We start from the raw sequence: 24,800 nt of genomic DNA on the forward strand, positions 1-24,800 counted from the left end.
TATTATTTTTTTCCCTCTTCCACCTTTGGAAGGACTGTGGACTTCTCAAGAAATCTGGGTCTTTGTAAAATGTGTCCAAAATATGATAATTCAAGCCTGGTCACTCTTTTGAGTGAGAACTCTGGGTTAATTTGTTAGATGACCCATATCTTTGTATTTTCAGGAATCTTCTCCAACTCCAAAGTTCAAAAGAGTCAATATGCTTTCTGTCCTGGTTCCTTAAAGTCCAGCTTTTTGCTTCCTTAATATAATTCTTTATTAAGAATTCTTTATCTATATAAATAAAAATGTAAGTGTTTGTTTGTTCAAAACCTTAAATCTCCGAAAGTTCTTCACCGATTGCTTTGAAATTTTGACACAACATTGCATTCAAATACATGCGTGTTTTTATATACCTACTATTATATAGATGTCACACCTGTGACAGGTAAAAACTTGCTTTTTTTAAAAAACAGTGCCATCTGTTGGACGTAAAAGCAACACATGCTAGCATTGTGAAATTAAACATATTACAAACGTGCGCTTTCTCTTTTCTTTCTTTTCCATTTAACCAGACTGAGCCACAGCAACGCGTGGCCGGGTACAGCTAGTTTAGAATAGAATAGAATAGAATAGAATAGAATAGAATAGAATAGAATAGAATAGAATGGAATGGAATGGAATGGAATGGAATGGAATGGAAAATGGAATGGAATGGAAAACGGAATGGAATGGAGAATGGAACGGAATGGAACGGAATAGAATTCTTTATTGGTCAAGTGTGATTGGACACATAAGGAAGTTGTCTCTGGTGCATAAACTCTCAGTGTACATACAAGCAACAAGTGATAAATCATGATCATAATCATAAAATGCAATCATCATAAATCATAATATACAACACTCAGTGATTGTCATGATACTAAATAACCAATCAACATAAATCATAATAGGATACTACATAAAAGCAATCAAGATAAATCATAAGATGCAAACAACAAAGTTATAGTCATAAGATGTTAAAGGAATAGATAATAGGAAAGCTGAGAAGGACAATAGTAATACAGCCCTACCAGGTGGTTTGACATCCCAGGGGCATAAGACAGCGTTGTGGGAATTAGTTGTTTAGCAGAGTGATGGCATGGGGGAAACAACAGTCCTTGTGCCTAGTTGTTTTGGCATGCAATGCCCTACTACAGCATTATAGGGTGATGGGTATTAAAGGATGATGAGGTAAACCAAAACTTGTTGAGATATAAACACAACCCAGTATTTGAATATTTGAATATCCCTACTAAGACCTTCCCAACCAAGGATAGGAAGTACGGCTTGCTGTCATTGTTTTTACCTGCAGTGGAATTCATTGAAAGCAGGTAAAATCTTACACCACAGGTGGACAGAGGCAACCTCTTTCCTCACTACTGTCAATGGGTCAAGAAAAGTAAGCACAAATAGAAGGTCAAGTTGAAAGCTGGACTTATAGAACTCTCTGCGCCTAGAGCAATCATCATGGACCGCAATAGTCAGGTCAGCACCAATTTCGAATCTTTCAGCAACTGTTTGCAAAGGCTGAATAGATTGGATTGTCTCTTGAAGGAGCCCTGGTGGCTCGGTGGTTAGAATGCAGTATTGCAGGCAAACTCTGCCCACAGCCTGGAGTTCAATCCTGATGGGTTGGGCTCAAGGTTGACTCGGTCTTCCATCCTTCCAGGTCCATAAAATGAAGACCCAGATTGTTGGGGGCAATATGCTGATGTTGTAAACTGCCCAGAGAGTACTGTAAAGCATTATGGCGTGGTATATAAGTCTATTGCTACTGCTAAGAAAAGATCCATTCTAGCACATCTCAATGGTTTCAATTTTCACCAGGCTGTTCATCGCAATGCAGCACTCTGAACTATGATCTCAAAGCACCAGATTCCACACCGAGAGGGGGTAGCTGCTTTGGGTGCTGAGAAAGGGGAGCAGCTCTTCATGGAAGCATTCTTGGAAGGTGTAAAGATGGGTCATGCTGTTGCCGTTGTAAAAATAGAGATGCCCCCCTTCAAAGTCCAGGTAGACCCCAACTTTTTCCATCCTCCCGCAGACCAAGAGGGGCGTACAGGGTTCACTCAGAGCTTGGTACTCTCCAGCCTTCAGCTCAATGGCCCACACACCTTCCTTGGGTAGAACGTTCAGCCGCTTCTTGCGCTTCACAGACTTTTTGGCCATCCCCACCACCCAACCGGTACTGTCCCCGACTTCGATCTCCCAGTAGAAGCACCCAGTGGTAATTCCTTTCCATCCCATCACACACAGGCTTGAGGTGAAGCACTTTGACTTTTGTCGGCTGAAGCATTGGTTGGGACTGAACGTGACTCCGGTGGCTTCTTTCAATTGGACCAGGCTGGGACAAGCTAAGTTGTAGTCCAAAGTTAAGCTTGCAGGGACTGCAGAGGGAAGATGGAAAGAATTAAGAAATAACAAGAATGCCAACTATTGCAGGAGTATAAAGTGGTCCAGAAAAAAAATTAGATACAAATGAATGTCTATTAGCCATCTTTTAATAGAGCTACTGCCATCCTCAATATTTCTGAAGCTTCTTTTCTCTGTTTTAGCCCAAATTACATTACAGGGTAATTATATGTTATGGGGTGATTACAGCAATTAAGCAATTATGTTTGGAAGAGTTAGTGGTAAAATGAAAAGCCAAAGCCAAAGAACACGATGGCTGGACACCGTCAAAGCTGACACCAGCCAGAGTACAGAAAAACTCAAAGAAGCACTGCAAGATTGGAAGATGTGGAGAGATCTGGCCCATAGAATCGCCAAGAGTCAGACATGACTGAATGGATAATATCATCAACTTCATCACGTTACAGGGTTATTGCTGTGGAGGTACATAGCCTTGAACTTCCAGATAAAAGGTAAGGGGTCAATAAAGGAGAATATTTGTAGCTCAGGGTTGAAATGAGGGGTCCTTGGTGCACTCTGAGCTTGCTTGTTTTCTTGCAGACATTCCATAACCCAAACTAGCGCTGATGATGTTACCTAGTTTGGGTAATGAAATATCTGCAAGAAAACAACCAAGCTCGGAGAGCATCAAAGACCCTTTAAGGTAGGGTGTAAAAGTAATACATCAATACCAATTCATTTGGTCTAAAAACCTCATCTCACCTGGATGGACCGCACCCAGGAGCTGCTTCCAGGCGCAGAATTGCAGAGGTCCTTTAAACTCGCCCACGTTCAAGTCTACAGCCACCACTCCATCTTCATCCTCTTCCTTCTCCTCTTCTCCTGCTGCAGTCTCTGGTTCTTCCTCTTGTTCACCCTCTTCCTCCTCTTCCTCATCATCATCTTCAGCATCTCTCATCAACCGATCAACCTCATTCACAAATTCATCTGTGTCGTCATTGCTGGTGTCGTCATTGCTGGCCCCCAGCCCATCTTCTCCTACTAGTTTGGCACCTAGTTCAGGTTCATCAGGTTGTTCCTTACTTACCCTGGGGAAGGGCATCCCAAAAGGGACAAACTTTTTTAGTTCCCTGTCTTCTTCCTCATCACTATCTTCGGCATCTCTCATTAACCGATCAACCTCATTGACAAATTCATCTGTGTCGTCATTGCTGGTGTCGTCATTGCTGGCCCGCAACCCATCTTTTCCTACTAGTTTGGCACCTAGTTCAGGTTCATCAGGTTGTTCCTTACTTAACCTGTAGAAGAAGGGCATCCCAAAAGGGTCAATCATTTTAGAATAAGCTGTCCCAATTCTATCAAACCTAGAGGAATCACATCTGGGTCCTTCTACAGAGAGATATCTGAGTACTACTGTCCCCCCCAAAAAATGCTGCCACTTTTTTTCTTTCACCTCTTTAGTGGATTTTATGCAATAAGGAAAAACAGCATGAAAAATATTGGCTGAAAATGGGAGGATTAGAATTGGAAGACAATTACACCTGGGTATGTCTTCTGCTCCATAAATTAGGTTTTATTATAAGCATGCATGCATTTTTTAAAATAATCACAGCAGAGAACAGCACAAAGCCAAGACAGGATTATTTCCCAAAAAGGTAAGTAGATTCAGATCCGATTAATATTTCCCAGGGGAGCTGCAAAAACCAGGAGAAGGTGATGGCCATACTGTTGCCAAGAAAATGACCAGGTCACCATCAAAAGTGGTGATGTTTTACTAGTTTTACAGAGATTTTAGAAGTGATTTTAGAAGTGATTTGGGCCAGAAGAACAATGAACTCATTAAACTCTTTGGCTAAATCAACATTGTTTTGCCTCTGCTCCCAAGAAGGAAGAGGACCCAACTTTATAATTGTAGCAGAGCTTTTCAATGGAAGTAAACAGGTAACCACCTTCACTTCCATTCGTGGAGGAGCTTCACCTACTCATTTTGGCAAATCCAGCAGCTTCTGAAAGGTGGAAGAGGAAGTCCAGCTGCCCTTTTTCTACTCGGCTGGCAAGCCATCCCCATGCCTATTTGTCTTTGCAGGCACACTGATGTAGCCTGCAGGGTCAGCCCTCCCTGCTGATTCATCCTTTTCTTCCTTTCATACATTTATTATGTAGGTAATCTTCCACTTAACAGCCATTCATTGAGAGACCCTTGAAAAGAGTGATTTACAACCGGTCCTCATATTTACAAACGTTGTACCATCCAGATGGTTGTGATCAAGGTACAGGTGCTTGGCAACCAACAGGCATTTACAATAGTTGCCGTGTTTGGGGGGTCGCATGCAAGCAAACTCAATGGGGGAGGCTGGATTTGCTTAACGACTGCAGTGGTTCACTTAACAACCGCGGCAAAAAAAAAGATCATAAAATCAGGGGTGACATTTTAACAACCACCTTCCTTATCAGTGGAAATTTTGGTCCTAACTGTGGCTGTAGCTCGACAGCTACCTGTATAAGAAAAGAGAAACACCGCTTACCTCTCTAGCAACTCTTTTGCCTCCTATGGGAGGGAAGGAGGGAGAGAGAAGGAAGGAAGGAAAGAAAAAAAGAAAAGTGAGAGAACCATCAAAATAATTCTGTCAGTGGGTTATCACCCACTTTCCTGTCAAAGCGTCCTGCATTTTAATGGTACACAATAGATTCTGCTCTCAGTAGATCCTGCCCTAGTTTATTATCAGGAAAAAGTAATCCCAGTGAAATACTATCACAACATAGAAAGAAGAAACAAAAATTGAGGACTGTAGAGCAGGAGTGTCAAACCTGATCGCATCGTGGGCTGAATCACGATGTATCGTGATTTGTTTTGCCCTTGAGGGGCCGGGGTGGGCGTGGCCTGTGTGGGCCGCATCCGGCCTGCGGGCCGTGTGTTTGGCATGCCTGCTGCAGAATCACAGTGCTTGATATGCCACTGACAATCTGAGGTGATGAAGGCGCATGTACTGATAGATCTCACTTTTACATGAACAAACACTATGGAATCTAGCAATTGTTATAGAAAGTCAGTCTAGCTTATTTTATTTGTTTAAGAAAATCTATTTAGCCACCCAACTCACTCTCAGTGATTATGGGTGGCTTACGAAGATTAAAAAAACCCACAGAGATTTTATCAGTCGTGACAAACACTGATTGAACAAATCATGGTGCGAGACGTTTTATATTCAAATGTAATAACAACAATAACAATAATAATAATGTTGGGAGGGACCTTGGAGATCATCTAGTCCAACACCTGCTCAGGCAGGAAACCCCATACCATTTCAGACAAATATATTTTATTCTTTATACTATTTCCATCTTCCCTTAAAATATTAACAGAATCCACAATGGTCTGAGAATCAGTGTCCCCAAGTTAATCCAACTAGCAAACTTCCTCAAATCCCAGAATAAGTTACCTAGACCTAATCCACCTATCAGAAGATAAGGTCTGTAAACACAAATAGTGTTAATTAAACTAAGTCTCCCAGCAGAACTGTATGTTCACAAGAACAAGCACACACCTTAACACGTAAACACTTCCACATCCTGGACAAGCTTCCCCCTATAAAACTTTGCCACTGTACTCCATTTCTTTGCAGCCTGCCCCTTCTTTTGGTTTTAAGAATAAATATTTATTCTTTCCTCATAGTTGTCTGGAACTCATTTTTATTTACAATAATTTACATTGCAACACCGGCTTGAGTTGGACCCCCCAGATTATTCTTCTAACAATTGTTTGGTACAAATCCATGCATTCAGCATTTTTTTTTTCTTCCCAAGAAAACCCCACAGCCCACGGTTCTCCTTACCTTAAGGAAACTTATGTGATCTTTGCATTCAAGGCCGGCCTGTATGCAACACAGAGTTTCTGAACATGAGGCCATCTTCCAGTCCAGTTCCTTTAACTTGGTTTCCATCTGAGCCAAGTTCTTTTCTCGCTGGTTTTCTAAGGCCTGCTTTATACCCAGCTCTCTGTCATTCAGCAGCTGGTGCATCTTCACAAACTCTCCAGAGACATGATCAGACAAGGATTCGGAACACGTCTGGAAAAACATAAATGGACCACAGCAAAAGATTATGGTTTGGTCAAACAGAAATGATCACCTGTTACAATGGTGTTGGTTTTGGAGAAGACTCCTGAGACTACCTTAGCTAGCCATGAAAAAAAAATCCATTGGACCATTAAACAAATTAACTCATTTGAGTTCTTATTTGAAGCACTAATGACTCAAACATACTACTTCAGGCATGCGATGCAAAGACCTGACTTTCTGATGGAGGCTCTAATACTAGGAAAGATGGAAAGAAAGAGAAGATGAGGAAGAACAAAAGCCAAGATGGTGGACATAGTTACAGTGGCAATGGGGACACCATTGGAAGATCTGAAAAACCAGGTTAGGGATAAATTGTCATGGAGAAACTCCGTTTTTCTAGGGGTTAAAAACTACTTCATAGCGTATAATTTATTTTGTTTATTAAATTTATATGCCACCCATTTCACTGTCAGGTAACTCATAATCAATCGATCGATCGATGCCACAATGATGATTACCTAAGCAAAACCAGCAATTTAAATCTTTTGCCTCTATTATAATGTAGTGACAACACACATATACACACATACGTACATACATACACAAAAAGTTCCATTTATTTACGTACACACAAACACATGTACACACACACACACACATATAGCTCTGTGGGGTCCTTGGTACACTCTGAGCTTGATTGTTTTTCTTAAAGATATTTCATTGCCAAACTAGGTAATATCATTAGTGCTAGAACAGAGGGCAAAGCCCACTCCCTATTAGCACTGATGATGTTACCTAGTTGAGTAGTGAAACATCTGCAAGAAAACAACTAAGCTCAGAAAGCACCAAGGACCCCTCATGTCAAATATTCCCATCTATCAGTACACAAAGTTCTAATTATAAGAGTGTCTTTTGTGGCAGCTTAGAGCACCACAATGCTTCAAAGTGTTTAAAACTAAATTGAGAATCCCAGGGGAAAAGGGAACAGATGGAATATCCTGAAAAATGCATGGCTGACAACTTCGGTCACTTGAATGCCACACTACAACATTTGTATTTATTTTTGAATGCTCTCAATGTCAAGCAAGCAGGTAGCTTTTCTTTTCTTTAGACTGAATTGCAGGAGCCTGGATTAAATGCTGAGCATCCCACATCTAATATTAAACCACTGAGCTACAAATAGTTGCTGGGATAAAGAGAGAGGGGATACACTCAGTTTAACGTTAAACAGAAAATCCGATCAGCACCACTTCCCAGCTGCACCTTTAATTCGATAATGTTCTCCTGCTGGTGACACTGACTCCTTTTCAACCGTCTGAGATCTTCCTCAAGAGGCTCCAGAAATGCTTTCAGCTGGTCCTGAAGGGAAGAGAAAATTCGGGTCTGACTTAAATTGAACACCATCATTTGATTGATCCCAGGACAATTTTATACCTCCCTGCTGCTTGCAGACGCTAATGCTGCTATATAACATTTGGGTTGCCAGGTTCTGCTCAACAGCGCTTAAAATCTGTTCCCCAACCAGCCTTAATGAGCATTTAATTTGTTAGTTAAGAGTGTTTCTGACTGTGATAGATTTAGTTACCATTATATTAATTTTTGATGTTCCCCTGCATTTATTTAATGTATTTCTTTTTGCGGATAGAACTTTTTTAGACTTTTTGCTTTCAGCTTTTTTTAAGTATATGGTCTTTGTACAGGTTTTCCTTTTTATGCTTTTTAGCTTTTTTAAAAATTATGGTTTGTATCCCATTAGACTTATGCTGGTGCATGACTGCAATAGAGATTTGATTGATTGAACATCTTTTCAAAGACAAGACTGGGTAGCAATAATGCCATACATTTCTTGAAGATTTCCCCTGAAGACGGCTTACATTCCTGCATTCATTCTCTGTGTGGTCAACAGGAGCTGAAAACAACTTGATGGCGCATAATCAGCCAAGTGTTTCTCAACTTCAGCAACTTTAATCTTGCTGACTGGGGAATTCTGGGAGTTGAAGTCCACAGTTACTAAAGTTGAAAAACACTGACCTAGAGTATGCCTTGAAACTGACCAGTCCATAATGGCTTAGCTCAGTGGTTCTCAACCTTTTTAATGCCGCGACCCCAACCGGTTGTAAGTCGAGGACTAAACCGGTCATAAGTCGAGGACTAAACCGGTCATAAGTCGAGGACTAAACCGGTTGGAAGCCGAGGACTACCCAACCGGTCGTAAGTCGAGGACTTTCCCTGCCCGGGAGAGCCGCACATGCGTGGTTCCGCCCCCTGTGCCGGCCGAGGCGTAGCTGGCAAGCGGCAGAGATGGAGCAGGCCGACCACCAGCTGGCCCAGCCCAAGGGAGGTAAGGCACCCACCGGAAAAGGGGGGAAAAATGGCGGACAAAAAAAATGGCAGACAGCCTTGCTTGGCGACCCCCGTGAAATGGTCGATTGACCCCAAATGGGGTCCCGACCCACAGGTTGAGAACCACTGGCTTAGCTAATGCAACTGGAAGTGTAATTGATAGGTATTTTCTCTTGTAAACCTATAACTTGCCTAGAGGGAAATTCCTTTCCCAATGCTGCTGCTCCTCATATAATCTCCTTAAGCTAGTTTGTCACTCCCAAACTAATTCCCAGAACTAAACTCTTCCCTCCAATAGCAGTCATCTCTTACACTTTGCAGCCACCTAGTGGTTAAGCCTAAGACTAAAAATCAGGCTTGTCAGATGCTATATTTTTTTCTATCCTGCTCTATGGAGTAGAGAGTTGGTCTCTGACAGAAGGCCACCTGAAGAGACTAGAAGCATTTGAAATGTGGATTTACAGGCGGCTGTCACGTATAAGCTGGGTTGACAAGATCAGAAATGAGGAGGTGATAAGCCGTCTGGGAAAGCCAAGGGAAATCATCAAAACAATTAAAAAACAAAAATTAGAATATTTCGGACATGTGATGCGACACCCAGGAAAATACGGCATACTCCATTTAATCCTCCAGGGAAAGATTGAAGGCAAACGAGGTCCAGGCAGAAGAAGAACATCGTGGCTTCAAAATCTAAGGGACTGGTTTGGACAAAACTCAGCAGCACTTTTTCGTGCGGCTGCTGAGAAAAACAGGATTGCCAACATGATCGCCAACATCCGATAACAGATATGGCAGAAGAAGAAGAAGAAGAAGAAGAAGAAGAAGAAGAAGAAGAAGAAGAAGAAGAAGAAGAAGAAGAAGAAGAAGNTAGTAGTAGTAATAGTGGTGGTGGTTAATAGATCAAATCTTCAGGAAGTGGGAGATGAACTGCATATCCGGTATGTGAGTTACAGATTCAGTACAGTATTAGTGTTTCTCCATGCGTTTCAGAGTGGAAATGTAGCTTATATTTACTGGTAAATATTGGAAGGTTTCAAAAAGCCCCATTTCAGTGTTCCTGTTTATCATGATACTTATTATGATTCATATATGATATGAACTCTACTTGTATTTCATCTTGGCTTGCAAAATAAGCCATCTCGAGTGGAGAGATAGAGAATGAGAGATGAAATATGAGAGATGAGACAGAGAGGGAGGGAGGGAGGGAGAGACAAAGACTGAGACTGAGACAGAGAATGAGAGGGAGGGAGGGGGAGGGAGGGGGAGAGAGAGAGAGAGAGAGAGAGAGAGAGAGAGAGAGAGAGAGAGAGAGAGAGAGAGAGAGAGAGAGAGAGAGAGAGAGAGAGAGAGAGAGAGAGAGATTAGTGTCTTGTTCAACCAGAAGCCTCCTTTTTCCTCCTCCCAGGATCAGCTCTCACCTGATAGGTTTGAACCGCATTTTTTGTGGGCAGGAAGTCGTGTCCCCGGTGCTCAGGCAAGTCCCGGCAAATGACGCAGATGGGCTCCTCATCTTGGCTGCAGAAGAGCTTGAGGGGCTCCTTGTGTTCCTCACAGAAGTACCCTTCATCCATCCTCAGGAGCCGGGCCTTCTCGGACAAGCTGCAGAGGGCTCGGTTGATGGTCATGTCACGCAAAGCAAAGGGGTGCCGGCACTCGGGGCAAAGCCCCATGGGGATGCAGGGCTCCAGGCAGGGAGCGCAGAAGCTGTGGCCGCACGTCAGCATGCGGGGGTCCCGAAAGAGGGAGAGGCAAATGGGGCACAGCAAGTCTTCGGTGAAACTGGACACTTCTCGTACTGAAGCCATTATTGGTCAATTCAAAGACAGCCTGAACAGGTTTCCCAGATAAAACTGCCTCTATTTCGGCCTGTTGAGTGAACATATAACATAAAATAATAGGGTTGGAAGAGACCTTGGAGGTCTTCTAGTCCAACCCCCTGTTCAGGAGACCCTATATCATTTCAAACAAAGGACTGGCCGGTCTCTTCTTAGAAACCTCCAGTGTTGGGGCATTCACAACTTCTGGAGGCAGCTGGTTCCACTGAAACATTGTCCTCAGTGACAGGTTATTTATCCTTAGTTCCAGGTTGCTTCTCTCTTTAACAAGCTTCCTTCCACCCATTACTTCTTGTCCTGCCCTCAGGTGCTGTGGAGAATAGGTTGAACCCTTCTCCTCTGTGACAGCCCCTCAAGTACTGGAAGCCTGAGGCAAAGGGGTGTCTGCCATCCCAGATACAGTAGATCAGACTTGGACACCAAAGTCATGAATACCAGAACTGCTTTTCTTACAGGGTTACAGAAACAGAGTCTGAGTGGGCCTCCCTGTTCCCTGCCTTTATCCCAAAGTGAACCAAGAAGGATAAAAACCCTGAGACATTTTCTCAAACTGCATTCCTATTTTGGACACAGAAATTTCTTACCTCACCGCTGCCTTGGCTGCGTCTCTTTCTCCTCTTCCTCAAGGTGATTCTCACAGCCCAGTTGCAGGGTGGGGAAACCCCTCAATGCGTCAGAACTGCTGGCAGTTAAACCTCTAAATAAAAACCATCCTTGGCTCCATCTGTTGAGAAAGGCACGGCTTTATTAGAAGTCAAGTGTACTGCCGTAGCGCGTAGCCAGAACTGAGAACTGTGTGACCAAAGCCCCAAGTTTAGCCTTCCCCTCCCTTACCTACCTCCCATCACCCACCCCCTGTGACCAGTTAAATTCAGGCAGGAAGTAACAGCCAGTCCATGTACAGGAAGATATGCAGCTGCTATGCCTGATAACATTGAAACAGACTCTCAAAGAGATGCATAACTTACTTCCTTTCCCCACCCTGATTTCCTGTAGAACTTACTTTCGTTTTCTCTCTTGCCTCCCTCCCTCCCCCTCCCCCACAGTTCATGGCAGTCTGTCACCACAATGTAGCGAAGCACAAGCAAGCATAAGATGGCAGCTGACATAATATTTCTCTGGATCTCCAGGAAAGCTTTTTATTCTTATTATTTCAGATTTCTTCATTTGCATGAAAAGCCTCACCTAATAGAAAGGCACTTGGCTCTTGTTCACTGTTTCTCAACTTGGGCAACTTTAAGATATGTGGATTTCAACTCCCAGAATTCCCCAACCAGCCTTCACCAGAATTCTCCTTGCTCACGGGGGGATTCTGGGAAATGAAGTCCACATATCTTAAAGCTGCCAGGGTTGAGAAACAAGAGCTGTAGTTATTCCGTGCATGGCGTTTTGCCTTTCCCTTTCCTGTTGTATCACCCCCACATGAATATTTTTCTAGTGTTCCTTCCTTGTAATTACGGATAGTCCTCAACTTACAATTTTTTGTTTAGTGACCTTTGGAAGTTACAACAGCGCTGAAAAAAGTGAATGGTGGCCATTTTCCACACTACTGTTGCAGCTGCCCCAGGGTCACATGATCAAAATTTAGACACTTGGCAACAGGCATGTACTGTATTTATGATGGTTGTGGTGTCCTGGGATCGTGTGATCGCCCTTTGCAGTTAATAACAACTCTGTTATTAACTTAACAACTGCAGTGATTCACTTAACAACTGTGGCAAGAAAGGTTGCAAAATGAGGCAAAATTCACTTAACAACTGTCTCGCTTAGCAACAGAAACTTTGAGCTCAATTGTGGCCGTAAGTCGAAGATTATCTGTATGGATCATCAGGTAACCAGGGGCCAGCCAGTTGTTCTCTTCCAACCCAGCCTACCTCACAAGCTTTCCACTGTAAGGGAAATTTCCTCCATATAACCTTTTTTTTGTTCCTGGAGAGAGAGAAAAGGAGGCTAAAATTAATCAAACAGATGTCTAGCAGTTACTGAGAAGCAATGAAATTGTGCTAGCTAGTCAGAGCCCACTCTAATACTTCCAGCTATTTAAAAAAAAATGCTGAATCCCATCTTTTATACTCCCAAATCCAAGAATCCCAACTTGGAGATTGAGGTGGAGCATAATCTCCAATTCTCCTTTTAGAAATTCCAAGCAGGACTTTTATTTAAAAAAAGTTTTATTTCCTGGAATGTTGAGTTCCTCCAAACCATCCAGGTCTAATCCTTCAGAAGACTTGACTTAGAAGAAATCAACAATCCTGTTCTCATTCCTTTCTATTTCGGCCTCTTCCTAGGGCAGTGATGGTGAACCTTTTAGAGACCGAGTGCCCAAACTGAAACCCAAAACCCACGTATGTATCGTCGGGTGCTGGGTGGGCGTGGCCCATTGACTGGGTGTGGCCCATTGGGTGGGCGTGGCTCTGGTGGTAACGGCAGACTGGGTGGGACTAAAAATTTCAATCAGTCAATTCCAACTTTGCGATATCTTTTTTTTCCTGTGAGAAGCTGAAATTGATTGATTGATTGAACCTTTTTGTTTTCCACATGGCGGCGGAGGACTAAAGCGAAAAGGTTTTATAAAACCCAGCTGAAGGCCTAGGACTGGGGCGATGGCGCACGTGCCCACAGAGAGGGCTCTGCGTGCCACCTGTGGCACCCGTGTCATAGGTTTGCCACCACGGTCCTAGAGAATCCCAAAACCTGGTACCCATAAATAAATAAATAAGCATTTAATTCAGCATATTTAGAGCCTGGGTGTCATGGTTCCGACAGATGAAACTCTTCAAAAGAACTTCGAGACATTGTTTACCTTAAAGAATCTTTTATTCGAGAAACAAAGTATCGGCACTACATAGTTAAAGCCAAAAACTGAATTCCCCTCCCCTGGGCACAAAGTAGCAAAGCACAATTCCCTCCTCCAATTAACGGTCATAAATCACATTCCCCAATTAGCCTGAAGCGAGGGCTTTCTCCCCAGCTCTCCAGCCTGCCAAATTTCTATCAACTCTGGACCTAATAACCTTGGATTCCCAGGGCTGAGTTATTATTGTTACGACTAGCTGGACTCTCATCCACATTTCCCCTCCCAGCATCAACTTACTCTAAAAGCAAAAGAGTAAAATGGCTCCATTTCCATCTGTTGTCAAAGCAAGAACATCCGATGTTAGCAGCGTTGACACAGGGTAGACCTTTGCATATCTTCTATCAAGAGAAACCACTCTGAATCACTCTTCAGCCATGGAGGGTGGTGGAGAAGAGAGAGATTTATCTCACTGGATTGGAATTTGAGAGAAACTTAAACCAGGATTTTGGGTCACTGCAGAGAATTCAGCCCAGAATAACCTCTTATAAACCCCAAAGTTGCTAATAACATACTGTAGGCCAGTGGTGGCGAACCTATGGCACGGGTGCCAGAGGCGGCACTCAAAGCTCTCTCTGTGGGAACGCGCGCCGTCGCCCCAGTCCTAGGCCTTCAGCTGGGTTTTATAAAACCTTTTTGCTTTAGACCTTCGCCGCCGTGTGCAAAAAAAAAAAAAAAGGTTCAATCAGCCAATTTCAATTTCTCGTGGGGAAAAACAGATCTTGCAAAGTTGGAATTGATTGATTGAACTCTTTAGTCCCACCCAGTCTGCCGTTACCACCGCAGTCACACCCAGCCAATGGGCCACACCCACCCAATGGGTCACACCCACCGATGCATAAATGGGTTTTGGGTTGCAGTTTGGGCACTCGGTCTCTAAAAGGTTCGCCATCACTGACATAGGCCTTTATGGAAGATTTTAATTGAAATTTGACTTTTTAAGAACTGTTTAGAAAAGCCATCAGAAGCAATATTAACAAGAGATCTGAACCCACTCCAAAATCACCCCAGCAATAAATAATTTCTTGCAGGAACTCACAGTGCAATGAATTAAGTGAAAAAAATATACAACACATGAACTACTTTAAAGTATATTTCTGTTGCAGGATCTAACCCGAGTTGGTCACAGGGACCAAAGTTTATTCTACCAAGTTTTCCAGCTTGTGCTGGAGCCCATCCTCAGGAAACTTCTTTCTCTCCCGAATGTGTGCACTGGGCTGTTCTACGTGTTGTATTTATATGGTGCCTGGTTGTGTGTGGCTTTTAGTTGTTAATTTTATTCCTATTCCCACTTTCCGTTCAGTCCTTTCAGTTTGAGTCTATTTTGAAAGGGAAGACATGATGAAAAGCCAAAGCTGTTTGAAACAAGTTGACTCGGAAGCAAAGCCCACTGAATTCAATAGATTTACTTCCCATTGTGTTTAGAACTTTGTATTTTCTCAGGAAACCTCAGATATTCTTCCCCATCTCCACCTCTTGCCCCAAATGATATTTCTTTCTCTTCTGGTCTCTGATCCAACATTTTGCTGCTGCTGTTAAGTGACATCATACTGATGTCAACTCTCAGCACCCACATAGATACCGTTGATCTTTCTCAGATCACCTTCTGAAAAAGGTAATACCTTCAGGTATTCCAATTGCAACTGTAATCAGATCCATCTATTTTGCAGCTGGATATTATTTTTTTTCCTCTTCCACCTTTGGAAGGACTGTGGACTTCTCAAGAAATCTGGGTCTTTGCATAATGTGTCCAAAATAGGATGATTCAAGCCTGGTCACTCTTTTGAGTGAGACCTCTGGGTTAATTTGTTAGATGACCCATATCTTTGTATTTTCAGGAATCTTCTCCAACTCCAAAGTTCAAAAGAGTCAATATGCTTTCTGTCCTGGTTCCTTAAAGTCCAGCTTTTGCTTCCTTAATATAATTCTTTATTAAGAATTCTTTATTTAGAGTAGAGTAGAGTAGAGTAGAGTAGAGTAGAGTAGAGTAGAGTAGAGTAGAGTAGAGTAGAATAGAATAGAATAGAACAGAACAGAATTCTTTATTGGTCAAGTGTGATTGGACACAGAAGGAATTTGTCTCTGGTGCATAAGCTCTCAGTGTACATACAAGCAACAAGTGATAAATCATGATCATAATCATAAAATACAATCATCATCAATCATAATATACAACACTCAGTGATTTTCATAAAATACTAAATAATCAACATAAATCATAATAGGATACTACGTAAAAGCAATCATAACATGCAAACAACAAAGTTATAGTCATAAGATGTTAAAGGAATAGATAATAGGAAAGCTGAGAAGGATAATAGTAATACAGCCCTACCAGGTGGTTTGACATCCCAGGGGCATAAGACAGTGTTGTGGGAATTAGTTGTTTAGCAGAGTGATGGCATGGGGGAAACCACAGTCCTTGTGCCTAGTTGTTTTGGCATGCAATGCCCTACTACAGCATTATAGGGTGATGAGCATTAAAGGGTGACAAGGTAAGCCAAAACTTGTTGAGATATCTTCACCAGGCTGTTCATTGCAATGTGGCACTCTGAGCTAAGATCTCAGAGCTCCAGATCCCACACCGAGAGGGGGTAGCTGCTTTGGGTGCTGAGAAAGGGGAGCAGCTCTTCATGGAAGCATTCTTGGAAGGTGTAAAGGTGGGTCATGCTGCTGCTGTTGTAAAAAGAGAGCTGCCCCCCTTCAAAGTCCAGGTAGACCCCAACTTTTTCCATCCTCCCGCAGACCGAGAGGGGCGTACGGGGTTCACTCAGAGCTTGGTACTCTCCAGCCTTCAGCTCGATGGCCCACACGCCTTCCTTGGGTAGAAAGTTCAGTCGCTTCTTGCGCTTCACAGACTTTTTGGCCGTCCCCACAACCCAACCGGTGCTGTCCCCGACTAGGATCTCCCAGTAGAAGCGCCCGGTGGTAATGCTTTTCCGTCCCACCACACACAGGCTCGAGGTGAAGCGCTCTGGCTTTCGTCGCCAAAAGCGTCGGCCGGGACTGAACTTGACTCCGGTGGCTTCTTCCACGAGGACCAGGCTGGGATGAGCCGAGTTGCAGTCCAAAGTGATGCTTGAAGGGACTGCAGAGGAAAGATGGAAACAAAAATGAACAAGAGTGGATTTGTGCAGGCAGGAGTAGAAAGTGGTCCAGAAAAAAAATTGAATGTATATTAGCAATCTTTTAATAGAGCTACTACCATCTACAACATTTCTGAAGCTTCCTTTCTCTGTTTTAGTCCAAACTACATTACAGGGTAATTATATATTATAGGGTAATTACAGCAATTAAGCAATTATGTTTGAAGAGTTAGTGGTAAAAGGAAACCAGCCTGCCAAAGAACACTGTCAAGCCTCTGTGGGCTCGACACTGACGGGAGCGGGCGAGAACAGTGTCTGGGGCGTCCTGGTTCGGCGGAGGAGGCCAGCAACCAATGGCGACAGCCTTTCCCTCTCCCGTTACCTGGACTGTCGATGGGCAGAGTGTGGCAGCGTGGCTGTCGGCTCTGCGGTTGTCCCGCCGAACAGCTGACCGGCTCCGCGGCCAGCCCACCAAACAGCTGTTCGGCGCAGGGAAGCAACAGGACACCAGAGGCCTGCAGCATGGCCTGACAAGCAGCTGATCGGCTCAGGGAACCTCACAGGGCTGGGAGCCTGCAGCGCATTCTGCCTGGCTACTCTTATCACCTCGTATACCGGATGCTGGCTAGGTGGGTGGGGGGTGGGGCCCGGCTGGGGAACGTATATGTAAGCAATTGCTCCCAGCGCTGACTTTGCTGGTTGTTTATATGACTAAACGCATGCCAGAAGTTCCGTGATTAAATCCAGCCACCTGTGAACTCACCGACCCGTGTCTTCTTGGAGCCAGGGGTGTGGTAAGGATTCCTGACAAACACAATGGCTGGACACCATCAAAGCTGTCACCAGCAAGAGCACTGCCTTTGAACTAGTGCACGGCCCATTCATGGTCTCACAGGCTACGCTACAGTGCAAAAATAAAAAGCTTGCTTATAACTGGTGTTGCTCAGCTTAAACCTGAGTGATTCTTTTAAAGACAAGTTATAATCCATCTCAGGCTTAATGTTAAAATATGTAAGTTCCTCAAAAAAACTGCATTGAATGTTCAGAGGCTTGATCATCTGAAAAGAGTGTATTACCTAGGAGCGCTTCAATTTTATCTTCTTTGCTAGAACATCTGAAGGTAACATGAATTACAGGAGGAAAGATTGGCTTATTAAAAAAAAAAAAGCTGACACCAGCCAGAGCACAGAACAACTCAAAAGAAGTACTGCAAGATGTGGAGAGATCTGGCCCACAGAAGATGTGGAGAGATCTGGCCCACAGAATGGATAACATCATCAACATCATCACGTTACAGGGTTATTGCTGTGGAGGTACATAGCCTTGAACTTCCAGATAAAAGGTAAGGGGTCAATAAAGGAGAATATTTGTAGCTCAGGGTTGAAATGAGGGGTCCTTGGTGCTCTCTGAGCTTGCTTGTTTTCTTGCAGACATTCCATAACTCAAACTAGCGCTGATGATGTTACCTAGGTTGGGTAATTAAATATCTGCAAGAAAACAACCAAGCTCAGAGAGCATCAAAGACCCTTTAAGGTAGGGTGTAAAAGTAATACATCAGTACCAATTCATTTGGTCTAAAAACATCATCTCACCTGGATGGACTGCACCCAGGAGCTGCTTCCAGGCGTAGAATTGCAGAGGTCCTTTAAACTCGCCCAGGTTCAAGTCTACAGCCACCACTCCATCTTCATCTTCTTCCTTCTCCTCTTCTCCTGCTGCAGCCTCTTGTTCGTCCTCTTGTTCATCCTCTTCTTCTTCCTCCTCCTCCTCCTCTTCTTCTTCCTCCTCTTCTTCCTCCTCGTCTTCATCCTCTCTCATCAACCCTTCATCAATCTCATTCTCACACTCATCTGTGTCTTCACTGCTGGCCCCCAGCCCATCTTCTCCTACGAATTCGGCATCTAGTTCAGGTTCATCATGAGCTCCTTGTTCCTTACGGACCCTGTAGAAGAACAGCATCCCAAGAGTCAACCACTTTAGAATAACCTGCCTCAATTCTATCAAACCTAGAGGAATCACATCTGGGTCCATCTACAGAGAAATACCTGAGTACTACTGGTCAAAAAAAAATGATATTGCCATTTTTTCTTTTACCTATTTAGTGGAGTTTATGCAATAAGGAAAAATAGCATGGAAAATATTAGCTGAAAATGGGAAGATTAGAATTGGAAGACAATTACATCTGGATCTGTCTTCTGCTCTATAAATCAGGTTTTATTAGAAGCATCCATGCATTTTTTAATAATCACAGCATAGAACAGAACAAAGCCAACATAGGATCATTTCCAAAAAAGTTAAGAAGGTTCAGATCCGATTAATATTTCCCAGAGAAGCTACAAAAAACAGGAGAAGGTGATGGCCATACTGTTGCCAAGAAAATGTCCAGGTCATCATCAAAAGTGAAGACTCACTCAAGGAAATCTCCACTTTTTCTTTTGTAGTTTTACAGAGATTTTAGAAGTGATTTGGGCCAGAAGAACAATGAACTCATTAAACTCTTTGGCCAAATCAACCTTGCTTTGCCTCTGCTCCCAAGAAGGAAGAGGACCCAACTTTATAATTTAGCAGAGCTTTTCAATGGAAGTAAGTAAGTAACCACCTTCACTTCCATTCATGGAGGAGCTTCACCTACTCATTTTGGCAAATCCAGCAGCTTCTGAAAGGTGGAAGAGGAAGTCCAGCTACCCTTTTTCTACTAGGCTGGCAAGCCCTCCCCATGCATATTTGTCTTTGCAGGCACACTGATGTAGCCTGCAGGGTCAGCCCTCCCTGCTGATTCATCCTTTTCTTCCTTTCATATATTTATTATGTAGGTAATCTTCCACTTAACAGCCATTCATTGAGAGACCTTTGAAAAGAGTGATTTGCAACCAGCCCTCACTTTTACAAACGTTGTACCATCCAGATGGTTGTGATCAAAGTACAGGTGCTTGGCAACCAGCATGCGTTTACGATAGTTGCCGTGTTTGGGAGTCACATGACTGCCATTTGCGACCTTCCAAACTGGCTTGGAGCAAGCAAACTCAATGGGGGAGGCTGGATTCGCTTAACGACCGCAGTGGTTCACTTAACAACCGTGGCAAAAAAAAAGATCATAAAATCAGGGGTGACGTTTTAACAGCCACCTTCCTTATCAGTGGAAATTTTGGTCCTAACTGTGGCTGTAACTCAACAACTACTGTATAAGAAACGAGAAACACCACTTACCTCTCTAGCAACTCTTTTGCCTCCTATGGGAGGGAAGGAGGGAGAGAGAGAAGGAAGGAAAGAAAGAAAAGTGAGAGAACCGTCAAAATAATTCTGTCAGTGGGTTATCACCCACTTTCCTGTCAACGCGTCCTGCATTTTAATGGTACACAACAGATTCTGCTCTCAGTAGATCCTGCTCTAGTTTATTATCAAAAAAAAAAAATAATCCCAATGAAATACTATCACAACATAGAAAGAAGAAACAAAAACTGAGGACTGTAGAGCAGGGTTGTCAAACCCGATCGCAACGCGGGCCGTATCGTGATGTATCAGGATTTGTTTTGCCCTTGAGGGCGTGGCCTGTGTGAGCCGCATCCGGCCTGCGGGCCGTGTGTTTGGCATGCCTGCTGCAGAATCACAGTGCTTGATATGCCACTGACAATCTGAGGTGATGAAGGCGCATGTACTGATAGATCTCACTTTTAGGTGAACAAACACTATGGAATCAAGCAATTGTTATAGAAAATCAGTCTTGCTTATTTTATTTGTTTAAGAAAATGTATTTGGCCACCCAACTCACTCTCAGTGATTTCGGGTGGCTTACGAAGATGAAGAAAAAACAGAGATTTTATCAGTCGTGACAAACACTAATTGAACAAACACTGATGTGAGAAGATTTATATCCAAATATATTTTATTCTTTATACTGTTTCCATCTTCCCTTAAAATATTAACAGAATCCACAATGGTCTGAGAATCAGTGTCCCCAAGTTAATCCAACTAGCAAACTTCCTCAACCCCCAAATAAGTTACCTAGACCTAATCCACATATCAGAAGATAAGGTCTGCAAACACAAATAGTTAATTAAATTAAGTCTCCCAGAAGAACTGTATGTTCACAAGCATACACACACACAAACACACACATACCTCAGCACATAGACACTTCCACAAGAGACTAGATCAGCGGTTCTCAACCTATGGGTCGCGACCCCATTTGGGGTCGATCGACCATTTCACGGGGGTCGCCAAGCAAGGCTGTCTGCCATTTTTTTCCCCTTTTCCGGCGGGTGCCTTACCTCCCTTGAGCTGGGCTAGCTGGTGGTCGGCCTGCTCAGTCTCTGCCGCTTGCCAGCTACGCCTCGGCTGGTGCCGGGGGCGGATCCACACATGCGCGGCGGTCCCGGGCAGGGAAAGTCCTCGACTTATGACTGGTTGGGTAGTCCTCGACTTATGACCAGTTTAGTCCTCGACTTACGACCGGTTTAGTCCTCGACTTACGACCGGTTTAGTCCTCGACTTACGACCGGTTGGGGGTCACGGCATTAAAAAGGTTGAGAACCACTGGACTAGATAGTCACTTATCTGAAATGGTATAGGTTCTACTTCTTGAGCAGGGGGCTGGACTAGAAGACCTCCAAGGTCCCTTCCAGCCCTATTCTATTCTAATTCAGAGCTGTGTTTTCTTTTTGTTGTTTTCTGTTTTTTTATTCACCATCATGGGCATGCGGGAGGTGGAGAGAAGTGGGGACATTTATCCCAATTTCATGATACATCCTGGACAAGCTCCCCCTATAAAGGTTTGCCACTGTACCCCATTTCTCGGTAGCCTGCCCCTTCTTTTGCTTTTAAGAATAAATATTTATTCTTTCCTCATAGTTGTCTGGAACTCATTTTTATTTACAATAATTTACATTGCAACCCCGGCTTGAGTTGGAACCCCCCAGATTATTCTTCTGACAATTGTTTGGTACAAATCCGTGCATTCAGCATTTTTTTTTCTTCCCAAGAAAACCCCACAGCCCACGGTCCTCCTTACCTTAAGGAAACTTATGTGATCTTTGCACTCAAGGCCGGCCTGTATGCAACACAGAGTTTCTGAACATGAGGCCATCTTCCAGTCCAGTTCCTTTAACTTGGTTTCCATCTGAGCCAAGTTCTTTTCTCGCTGGTTTTCTAAGGCCTGCTTTATACCCAGCTCCCTGTCGTTCAGCAGCTGGTGCATCTTCACAAACTCTCCAGAGACATGATCAGACAAGGATTCGGAACACGTCTGGAAAAACATAAATGGGGCACAGCAAAAGATTGTGGTTTGGTCAAACGGAAATGATCACCGGTTACAATGGTGTTGGTTTTAGAGAAGACTCCAGAGAATAACTTGGGTAGCCATGGAAAAAAAAAATCCAATGGACCTTTAAACAAGTCAACTCATTTGAGTTCTTATTTGAAGCACTAATGACTCAAACATACTACTTCAGGCATGCGATGCAAAGACTGGACTTTCTGAAGGAGGCTCTAATACTAGGAAAGATGGAAAGAAAGAGAAGATGAGGAAGAACAAAAGCCAAGATGGTGGACATAGTTACAGTGGCAATGGGGCCACCATTGGAAGATCTGAAAAACCAGGTTTGGGATAAATCGTCATGGAGAAACTCTGCTTTGCTAGGAGTTGAAAACTACTTGATAGTGTATAATTTATTTCGTTTATTAAATTTATATGCAACCATTTCACTGTCAGGTAACTCATAATCAATCAATCAATCGATGCCACAATGATGATTACCTAAGCAACACTAGCAATTTAAATCTTTTGCCTCTGTTAGTGACAACACACATATACACATATATGTATATATACACAAGGTTCCATTTATTTATGTACACACACACACACACACACACACAAAGCTCTGTAGGGTTCTTGGTGCACCCTGAGCTTGATTGGTTTTCTTGAAGATATTTCATTACCAAACTAGGTAATATCATCAGTGCTAGAAGAGAGTGCAAAGCCCACTCCCTTCTAGCACTGATGATGTTACCTAGTTGAGTAGTGAAACATCTGCAAGAAAACAACCAAGCTCAGAAAGCACCAAGGAGCCCTCATTTCAGCCCTGAGCTACAAATATCAGTACACAAAGTTCTAATTATAAGAGTGTCTTTCGTAGTAGCTTAGAGCATCACAACGCTTCAAAGTGTTTAAAACTAAATTGAGAATCCCAGGGGAAAAGGGAACAGAATAGAATATCCTGAAAAATACATGGCTGATAACTTTGGCCACTTGAATGCCAGACTACAACATTTGTATTTATTTTTTGTTGCTCTCAATGTCAATCAAGCAAGCAGGTAGCTTTTCTTTTCTTTAGACTGAATTGCAGGAGCCTGGATTAAATGCTGAGCATCCCACACCTAATATTAAACCACTGAGCTACAAATGGTAGCATTGACAGCAATGGTTGCTGGGATAAAGAGAGAGAAGATACACTCAGTTTAACGTTAAACAGAAAGTCCGATCAGCACCACTTCCCAGCTGCACCTTTAATTCGATAATGTTCTCCTGCTGGTGACACTGACTCTGTTTCAACCTTCTGAGATCTTCCTCAAGAGGCTCCAGAGATGCTTTCAGCTGGTCCTGAAGGGAAGAGAAAATTCAGGTCTGACTTAAATTGAACACCATCATTTGATTGATCCCAGGACAATTTTATACCTCCCTGCTGCTTGCAGATGCTAATGCTGCTATAACATTTGTGTTGCCAGGTTCTGCTCAATAGCGATTTAAAATCGTCAAGCCTCTGTTCCCCAGCCAGCCTTAATGAGCATTTAATTTGATCGTTAAGGGCAGGGGTTTGCAATCTTGACAACTTTTAAGACTTGCTATGCTGGCTGAGGAATTCTGAGAGCTGAAGTCCACAAGTCTTAAAGTTGTCAAGGTTGCAGACCCCTGGTTAAGAGTGTTTCGTACTGTGATAGATTTAGTTACCAACATATTAATGTTTGATGTTCCCCTGCATTTATTTAATGTATTTCTTTTTGCTGATAGAACTTTTTTTAGACTCTTGCTTTTTATGGGTATCTTTCAGCTTTTTTTAAGTATATGATTTTTGTGCAAGTTTTCTTTTTATACTTTTTAGCTTTTTAAAAAAATATTGTTTGTATCCCATTTATTCTTATGCTGGTGGCATGACTGCAATTAAAGAGCTGATTGATTGAACATCTTCTCAGAGAAAACAAGACTGGGGAACAATAATGCCATACATTTCTTAAAGATTTCTCCTGAAGATGGCTTACATTCCTGCATTCAAGGATTCAGCCCACTGCATTCACCGTCCTAGCCAGATACAGCATAGCAATCATCAACAACCCAAAGGGACATCCACAAATTTTGATTGCAATCCCAAACACCTCCAAATTACTGCATTGTAATTTCTAATGTGATAGAAACATTACATTATATGGAAAATGCAGGTAGTCCTTGATTTACAACCATTTGTTTAGTGACCATTTGAAGTTACAGCAGCAGTAAAAAAAGTGACTTATGACTGCTTTTCAAATGTACGACCGTTGCAGCATCCCCATGGTCACATGATCAAAATTCAGAGACTTTAGCAATTTTAATCTTGCTGACTGGGGAATTCTGGGAGTTGAAGTCCACAGTTACTAAAGTTGAGATACACTGACCCAGAGAGTGCCTTGAAACTGACCAGTCCATAATGGCTTAGCTAATACAACTGAAAGTGTAACTGATAGGTATTTTCTCTTGTAAGCCTGTATCCTGCCTGGAGGGAAATTCCTTTCCCAATGCTGCTGCTCTTCATATAATGTCCTTAAGCTAGTTTGTCACTCCCAAACTAATTCCCAGAACTAAACTCTTCCCTCCAATAGCAGTCATCTCTTACACTTTGCAGCCACCTAGTGGTTAATAGATCAAATAGTGAACCTTTAGGAAGTGGGAGATGAATTGCATATACTGTATGTGAGTTACAGATTCAGTACGGTATTAGTGCTTCTCCATGCATTTCAGCGTGGAAATTTAGTTTATATTTACTGGTAAATATTTGGGAGGCTTCAGAAGCTCCATTTCAGTGTCTCTATTTATTATTATGATTCACATATGATATGAACTCTACCTGTATTTTATTTTGGCTTGCAAAATAAGCCGCCTCAAGTAGCTCCACAGTGAAATAGGTGGCAAATAAATGTCAGGAAGAGAGAGAGAGAGAGAGAGAGAGAGAGAGAGAGAGAGAGAGAGGGGGGGGGGGGGGGGGAGGGGGGGGGGGGGGGGGGG

The 24,800-nt window shown here is 43.0% G+C and overlaps 2 protein-coding genes and 1 non-coding gene across 3 annotated transcripts in view; 1 reads left to right on the forward strand and 2 right to left on the reverse strand.

Annotated features, from left to right (window-relative positions):
* Positions 1-1,790: 1,790 nt before the first annotated feature.
* On the reverse strand, positions 1,791-10,592 carry LOC114922906 (zinc-binding protein A33-like). Its single transcript, XM_029285106.1, has 6 exons — positions 10,193-10,592; positions 7,695-7,790; positions 6,207-6,440; positions 4,899-4,921; positions 3,136-3,461; positions 1,791-2,408 (listed from the first exon to the last, which is right to left on the reverse strand). Exons 1-6 carry the CDS (start codon positions 10,577-10,579, stop codon positions 1,885-1,887), a joined length of 1,590 nt encoding a protein of 529 aa, XP_029140939.1. The 5' UTR covers positions 10,580-10,592; the 3' UTR covers positions 1,791-1,884.
* A 5,311-nt stretch (positions 10,593-15,903) lies between these two features.
* LOC114922907 (zinc-binding protein A33-like) overlaps positions 15,904-24,800 on the reverse strand; it is a 10,084-nt gene continuing 1,187 nt past the window's right edge. Inside the window, exons 2-6 of the mRNA XM_029285107.1 lie at positions 23,052-23,147; positions 21,558-21,791; positions 19,757-19,779; positions 18,142-18,491; positions 15,904-16,551 (exon numbers count right to left, since the gene is read on the reverse strand). Of these exons, the coding sequence (XP_029140940.1) occupies positions 16,028-16,551; positions 18,142-18,491; positions 19,757-19,779; positions 21,558-21,791; positions 23,052-23,147 (1,227 nt within the window). The 3' untranslated portion in view covers positions 15,904-16,027. The remainder of the gene's footprint in view (positions 16,552-18,141; positions 18,492-19,756; positions 19,780-21,557; positions 21,792-23,051; positions 23,148-24,800) is intronic.
* LOC114922908 lies at positions 17,401-17,535 on the forward strand. The gene has a single exon (XR_003810522.1). It is a non-coding gene; the product is annotated as a small nucleolar RNA SNORA76 (small nucleolar RNA).

The sequence above is a fragment of the Protobothrops mucrosquamatus genome, unplaced genomic scaffold (assembly GCF_001527695.2).
Source record: "Protobothrops mucrosquamatus isolate PMUCROS unplaced genomic scaffold, P.Mucros_1.0 scaffold1288, whole genome shotgun sequence".
Classification (NCBI taxonomy): Eukaryota; Metazoa; Chordata; class Lepidosauria; order Squamata; family Viperidae; genus Protobothrops; species Protobothrops mucrosquamatus.